Below are 8150 nucleotides of genomic sequence, written 5' to 3'. Positions count from 1 at the left end.
GTCGAGCTCAAGCAATTCGTGAGCGGCTCAACTCGTTTACAGGCTGAGTGGTATATAAATTTTACCCTAAGGTTTGCTTGAAAAACAAATCTCCCTCTAAGGCTTGTGAAATGATGAAAATCACTTATTGTTAAGTTTTAAGTATTAAAACAAAAGGTTGGAGGATAATTAGGTAGATATTTATCAATAATAATAATAGTATAATTTCTACGGCTCATTAACGGTTCACCAACATTGATGGATTTTTGTTATTTCATAAGCCACAAGTGAACTTTTGTTATTTAATCAAACCTTGGGTCGACGAATTTTTAAGAGTTAATTACTTGGCATCTCTAAGGTTTGGTACAAAAACCTTTCTCTCTCTAATTTTGGGAAACTAACATTGAAAGCTTCAAATAGGGGTTCTACCAGTTTCAGGTTTGTTGGTAGACAAATACATGCCAGTGAGGATGATGGAGTAGTTAACCATGCCATGATCCGGGATCTGGATGAAGATGTTGTACGACTGGAGCAGTTTGGTGCTGAACTTGAAGCTGCTAGAAAGATATTTTCTGATGTCAATTTTGCATTGGAACTTTTCTTAATTGAATTTCCCAAATTATAGTTAGAAAAGGTTTTTGATAGCAATTCCTCTTGTAAATTTGAAACCCTCCAGAATTGTATGAAATTGGTTAAGTTGCTTTTCATATTTAATGTGATTTTCTTTAACAGACAAAATTCCTTTCTAAAAATTGCATGTAATCGAAGTATTTGGACTGCATGCAAGTTTATCTGTGCTGTGGTAAATAGAAAGTACTGATGTAGAATTTCCCCGAAACAATTGCAGTTTAAGGATGCAATCCCACGACTCCTTTAAAGTGTTTATGGTTATGTTTTCTGGAAGCAATTAAAAGTTTAGACAAGATTTTGTACTTGTATAGAGTAATCATAGGGGCAATTTGAAATTTTAATAAGATTTTATACTTCAACAAATTTGTCATATTTAAAGGTAAAAGGGGATACAAAAAGCAACTAAGAGCAGTTTTGAAATCACTTTATAGCTAAATAATATCAATTACAATTTTGGGGGGTTTGGATCATATAATATTTTATTATAGGTAGATATTATATTAACAGAATAAAAAATTACCTTGAAGATTACTAAGAATGTTTAAAAAATGTGTTTGGTTGGTTCGAATAAATTGATAAATAATATGTTTGATTGGGAGGATAAATGTTGGATATGTTATATAGATTATTAAATTGCTCTCCTTTTTAAATATTAATATAATGATATTTTTTATTATTATTTTTTGAATGATTTTTTTAACCCCCTACTATTCAAATTTAGAAAAAACACCCTAACAACCAAAAATGTTTTAAACTTAACAAAAATACCCATACCCACCCCAAGCCACTGATGGCAGCCAACCACCATCGTCGATGGCAGCCAACAGTGCCACAGATCTGGCCGTGACGCCGGTAATGCCATAGATATGGCCATGGCTTTTTTACAGCCAAAGATGTGGTCGTGAAATGGGCACAGATCTGGCCGTGGAATGCCGACTATTTCATGGCTAGATCTGTTGCTGTGAAATGATAGATCCATGGTCGGAAAAGGCCTCACCGACGCACGACTGGCCATATACGACTGGTCGTACGCCATTATGACGACTTTTGGCAGCCTCTGGCGGCGGTCCACGAGTGGTTGGTGGTGGCTATTTCTTTGTACAATGACATTTCTGTAAATAATGACAATAATAAGGGCAATGTCATTCGAAAAATTTAAAAAGTGAGGACAAAAGGATTTGCATAAGTGAAATGGGTGTTTTGTAAATTTCAACAAATATAAGACTAATTTCCCACAACCCCCCCCCCCCCCTCCAAAACAAAAAAAAAAGCAATTTACTCCCCAAATGCCCCTGTTTGCCATTAAATATTACGGAAATATTTTTTTATAAACCAACCAAACATCGTGATCTGCTCAATTTAAAAAATATTACTCCAGTTATCTAATATTAACTCCATCCAAACACCCCGAGACAAAAACTAAATATAGGCTATATATATTTGTAGAGTAATGCTACAGTTACCGACTGGTGTGCACCGAATGACGTGGCATAATCCTGACCGTTTATTTATTATCAGTTAATATTAATCAACGGTCAGAATTTGTCACGTTATTCGGTGCACAAATTCGGTATAAACTTTTCGATAACTCTATCATTTTCCATATTTGTATACAAAGAGGGAGTGAAGAGAGATCCTGAAAGAAGGGTTGGTGAAAGTTGTGTTTCTTTATGCAAATTGTTAAACCAAAGCCCAGCAGAACGGGTAGAAAATAAAGCCCAAGAGAATGGGTAGAAAATAAAGCCCAAGAAAGGGTGAAAAATAACGGATATATTTATAAAAATTCCAAAGCCCAATGGCATGGACCAGAATTTAAAGCTCAATAATAAGTGAAATCATTTCAACTCAAATTCAAACTTCAAATTGGAATTGGAATGGAAATAGGAATATGAATGGGAATGGTAATGGTAATGTGAATCTGAATAATAGGTTATAGAATTTAATCTCATTTTTTAGGCCCGATTTAATTTTAACCTAATTAGGAAAAAAAAAAAAAAAAAAAAGACATGCAAGATTTTCTTAATTTCTTGAGTAAGTAATTTCACAATTTCGAAATTAAAGACGACATACTCACGATTAATTTGATTAATTTTTAATGGCCTTTAGCCTAAATACAAACCAGTACCCTCACTATAAAATACAATCAACATTCCACTTCTGTTAGTGTCCATATCTCAAAATTGATATTATATTTGAAATTACGTACTAGATTGTTTTAATTAGGAGTGTTCAAAAGAACCGGTTGGAACCGGAACCGGCGGGTGCCTTGGATTTGGTTTCGGTTCCTATCCAAAACCAGTCATCAATGGGTAGGTATAGAAACCAGAACCGGAACCAGGAATCAAGACTAATATAAAATAAAATTAAAGATTAGGGGGTTAATAAAAAATTTTATAGAAAAAGTAATGTGAATACATTTATATTTATATTTCATAACAGTTAAAATAAGTTAATTTGACTTTTGAGAATCTACCTTTACAAAGTAATTGAGTTTGTAATTTGTAATTTATAATTTGTAATTTTATTTTTGTTAACAAGTGCCAGGTGGGGGGGTTATTTGTAAGTTTTTAAGGGTTTTTTTTTTTTTTTTTGCCATTTTAAAAACTTTTGGGGGGTCATGAATTTTATAGGGTATCCAGAACCGGAACCGGAACTATCACTACAAGAAAAAATACTTTTTACAACCATTTTTTTTGCAACTAGGCAAAAATAATTGTAGATACCCCACATTTAGTAACTAAATTCTAATTAGTCGGCCAAAGGGAATAAAATTCTAGGGCCCATTTATTCCCGCCTTTAGCATCTAATATTAATATTTTGCGACTAATGTGATTTGTTGCCCAAAATGTCACATCAGCGACTAATTTATTTTGTTGCTAATTCTTACGCGAACACAATTGGCAATTATAATAAGAGAGTCTATAACTAAAATTATGGTTACAGAAAACAATTATTTGTAACTACTGAATAGTTGCTAAATTAGATGCAAATATTTATTAATTAATTTGTAACTATTTTTATTAGTTACAAAATAATACAATTATCGAAATATCCAGGCTTTTGACAATAATTACAAAGGGCTCAGGGTACATTTGACAACTAATTATTTTGTGCATATTACAACTAGTTGCAAAAACTCATGTATAGCAGCTAAAATGCATTTAGTCGCTAAAAGTTGATGAATTTTTTTGAACTTAACTTTCCCGGTAAAATGAAAAAATATTATTTTAATTTGTGACTAAAATTATTGTTGCGTAACTAATTAGTTAGTTGCAAATTATCTTCTTTTGGCAACTAAGATTTTAGTTGCTAAATGTATGGTAAATTTTGAGCGCCCCATGTTCCTGCTTGAAATAAATTGAAATTTTGGGTATGTTATTTTGACAACTAAAGTTATAGTTGTTAATAGGATTTTTTTGCAACCAAAATGTTAGCCACTAAATATTGTTTATTAAAAATAATATATACTACTAGTAACCAAAATCAATGTTATTGTTTGATTCTACTTTTGCCGCCTACATTACCATCTCTTTGATTCTACTTTTGCCATTTACATTACCCCATTGAAGGTAAATTTTTTTCATTTTTATGTCAAAGCTCATTCTTTTATAGATGGTATTTTAATTTTATTGTTTGATTTTCAATCCGTTTATTTATAACATTTGCTTTAATTTGTTTAAGCATCTGTTGTTAGTGACGTTCCCAAATAGGTGGCTTTAACTTCGTAATGGGTGATTTTATTTTTGTTTTCTCTTTCATCTGACATTACCATAGACTTTGTTTTGTTTTGCTTTACACATGGGTTTTGTGAATGTTTGTGTGCAAGTTGCGACTCAAATTTTGAATAAATTGTCAAACAAGAGATAGGGAAAGTGAAAATTAGCTTTTTGTCATATAAAACTAGATACGCTATCGTATGGCCTTATATGAAAAGGATCTTCACTACTAGAAAAACCCCCTTCCTAGACATAATGAGTTGACAGATTTTCTTGACCGTTTTAAAAAACTATCAAGAATTATAATTGCAAACCCTTATAGTCGACCTATTTTCGACACTGAAAAAAAGTTCTCGTTTCTATCACTTTCATTCAATAGATGATGACTCGCTTAGTGACTCTGACGCTTACTCTGTGTCTATTTCGATGGAGTTTGTTAACTTTGGTGAGTTGTCGGGGAAATCTATTCGGTTTTGGTCTATAGAAATAAAGAAAACCGAATTTTCGATTTTATTAAAAAAAATTAAAAAGTAAACATTTTTTCGTTAAAATAAAAAAGAAGCAATTTAAATTAAAAAGATTATAAATATAAAATTAAAGAAAATCAAAACCTCAAACCCGGTTTAAAAAAAGGAAAAGAAATAATAAAATAAAACAATTTTTCCAACCTCAAAATTTTCACCAAGGCAAATTCTCCCACCCATTTTTCATTAAATCAAAGCTAAGGTTATAAACTAAATAACCCATTTCTTCTACCCAAAATTCTGGCGCCCAAAAACTCGTTCTTCCGCCCAAAAACGAGAAACATTTCCCTCTCTTTCGCCCAAAATCTCTCTTTGTCGCCCAAAAACGCTGCGTTTTACTCTCTCTTTCTTAGCTCTCCATTTCTTCCTCCTCGAAGCCGTAACGAACCCAGATTTGAAACCACTTCTAGACTTCAAAGCTTCTTCCGACAAAGCCGGCCAGCTCACCACTTGGAACGAGACGTCGGAGCCGTGTGGCGGTTGGACTGGAGTCTCTTGTCTTCAGAACAGAGTCTCTCGACTCGTCCTGGAAAACCTGGAACTCAGGGGCTCGTTTGAGTCACTCACCTCTTTGACTCAGCTCCGTGTCTTGAGCCTTAAAAAACAACCGCTTCACAGGGTCAGTCCCAGACCTGTCTAACTTCACAGCGTTGAAGCTTCTGTTTCTCTCTCACAATGACTTTTCCGGCGAGTTTCCGGCGTCAGTTCAGTCGCTGTTTAGACTCTACGGTCTCGATCTGTCGTATAATAACTTCACTGGGCAGATTCCGTCGACGGTCAATCGTTTGACTCTTCGACTTGAAGAAAACGGGTTTTCGGGTCAAATCACGGGCTTGAATCTCCAGAATCTGCAAGACTTCAACGTTTCCGGTAACAATCTCTCGGGTAAAATTCCCGCCTCTCTATCGAGTTTCCCTTTGTCTTCATTCACTCAAAACGCAGCTCTCTGTGGATCCCCACTGCAAGCATGCAAAACAGTAGTATCTGACCCGACAAAACCCGGATCCGATGGCGCCATAGCTTCGCCACTCAACCCAGGAAACAACCCATCAAGTGTAGTAACCTCGTCACGAAGCTCAATCCCCACGAACACAAACAGAAACCCAAACATACCACAAAACCCTCACAAAACACGTGCCAAAATGAGCTCAATCGCCGTAATAGCCATAATTGTCGGGGACTTCTTAGTTCTGGCCATCATTTCTCTCTTATTGCAGGAAATCATAAGAACAAAGAATGAACACCCGGATGATAGCCAATGTATTGTCAATGATAGAGTGAAAGGCCGTCTTAAGGTCACCAGAGCATTTGGAGCTGGATTTCTGAAAAAGGTTTGTCGTATATCCTTTGTAATATCTATTTTGCTGCAAGGATTTCTGATAAAAAGTAATTCTGGTTGATGATTATTACTGTTTGGTGATTTGTACATCATGGCAGCATATATCTTCGTTATAGGTGCTCATTGCTTGCTATGTTCTAGTAAATTATATCCTCATGAATAATATTCATCGCTATGGTATGTGGATAAGACACATTGGATTTTACAGATAATGCAGTGTATAAATTAAAATGTTGTTATTTTTGGATATCTTTTAAAAAGTGTTGTGATAGAGGAAATGTTGTATATAGTATTGGAAATGATTCAAGTTTCAGGTCACCTTTATCAGTGCATAAAAATATCATTTTTGTTGTATGCTGTGTCATGTGAGCCAACCGAATATCATTACTGTACTTATTTTTTTAATGTTTCAATATATGTGTCCTTGCTGTAACAAACCACAAGAATATCATTACTGATTTTGCTAATGCTTCACTCATTTATGCATTCTTGCTCTTACAAAACCACACTTGAGCATTACACTTATATTTCATTTTTTCAATTGATGAAGTTCCTAGTGTATTGTTTTATCCAATGGTGTGTTTTAAAAACTTGCTTAATGATATCATGGCATCTTTGTGCAGCCCAAGTTGAACGATTCATTATTGGAAATGTTTTGAAATGAGTATATTGGAACTGCTCCATACATATCCTGCACGTCTTCTCTTCATCACCATGGACTCTGCCCAAGAGATTAATTTTTTATCTTCTCATCCGATGGTTTATATCGGTATCTGACCAATCAGGAAGTGGTTTCAAATGTCGAGAGTTTCATGGAGAAGTTTCCAGATGGTGATCCTACACAATACCTAATAGAGGAGTTGCTCTTCCATGCAGCTGACAAAGCTGGTAAAATGTTCTTTCTTCTCTGCTTATTTCTTTAAATGCTAATAATCATCCGGTTGTACAAAATGTGGAAAAGTAATTATGAGATTTAACCTTTAAAAGTAAGGGTGTTTCTTCTACAGTAAATATTATCAAAGCTTTTTCCATGTCAATATTAAGCCATTTGTGAACTATTTTTCAATGTAAACGTTCTGACATAATTTTTAGTCATTTTCTTCTGCATTACAATAGGTAATCTGTTATCTTCTTAATATTATTAACGTGATGGCTCCAACAAGATTGGTTTCGAGCAATTTATTCATGGTTATCTGACTTATTGATTATTCATTGACTTATTGATTATAATTTATATGTAATTATTTAGTTTTTTGCTTGACTTATTGATTATGCATTGAATTGATGGTAGGAAAAAATGATAGAGCTGCAAGATAAAACACAAGCAGGGGAAAGTGAAAAAACAGAAGCAGAAATATGTGAGGAAGTTCCGGGTAAATCTTCTGGATTTAATCAAAATTTTGCATTTTCACACACTGAGCATCATGATACTGCAATAGAAGCTGAGTTAGGGTGCATTGTGCAACAACAAGAAAATAAGATTAAACAATTGGAGGAGCAGCTCGTCTTAGTTGATCAACAAAAAGAGAAAATAAAAAGTTTTGAACAACAACAATTTGTCCTGTTGGAGATAATGAAGCAGCTAACTATAGCCCTCGAACTACAACAATCTGATAAAGCTCCAACTCGACAACCATCGCCATCTCCAATTGTTGAAGACTCGTCCTCATCAGCTACAGCTATTTCAAAAAAAGCAACTGGTGACACTTGAGATGCTCTAGATATTGATGGTTAGTTTTTTGTTGTATGGGCAGTAGATATTTTGACATGGGGGTAGAACCATCTTTTTAAGATTGTTTGCATATATCTATTAGATGGTGTACAGGGGATGGACATTTTTTTGTTAGTCATGCACAAATAGATAGCTAGTGATAAAAATGTGGGTGCATACTTTTTTTTGGTTATGTACACTTGATAGTGTATTTTGGATTTTTATTGCTCCTAATGCATAAAAATCCATGT

At 34.2% G+C, this 8150-nt stretch overlaps 1 protein-coding gene and 1 pseudogene across 1 annotated transcript; both read left to right on the top strand.

Moving 5' to 3' along the window:
* The first annotated feature begins 5063 nt into the window (after positions 1-5063).
* LOC116126808 lies at positions 5064-6946 on the top strand (annotated as a pseudogene).
* On the top strand, positions 6947-8150 carry LOC116126768. Its single transcript, XM_031412433.1, has 2 exons — positions 6947-7076; positions 7480-8150. The coding sequence occupies exons 1-2, from the start codon at positions 7059-7061 to the stop codon at positions 7897-7899; spliced, it is 438 nt and encodes a 145-aa protein (XP_031268293.1). The 5' UTR covers positions 6947-7058; the 3' UTR covers positions 7900-8150.

Source organism: Pistacia vera, unplaced genomic scaffold (assembly GCF_008641045.1).
Source record: "Pistacia vera cultivar Batoury unplaced genomic scaffold, PisVer_v2 Contig184, whole genome shotgun sequence".
Lineage (NCBI taxonomy): Eukaryota > Viridiplantae > Streptophyta > Magnoliopsida > Sapindales > Anacardiaceae > Pistacia > Pistacia vera.
The sequence above is the reverse complement of the archived record's forward strand: the minus strand, read 5'-3'. Positions and strand labels throughout refer to the sequence as shown.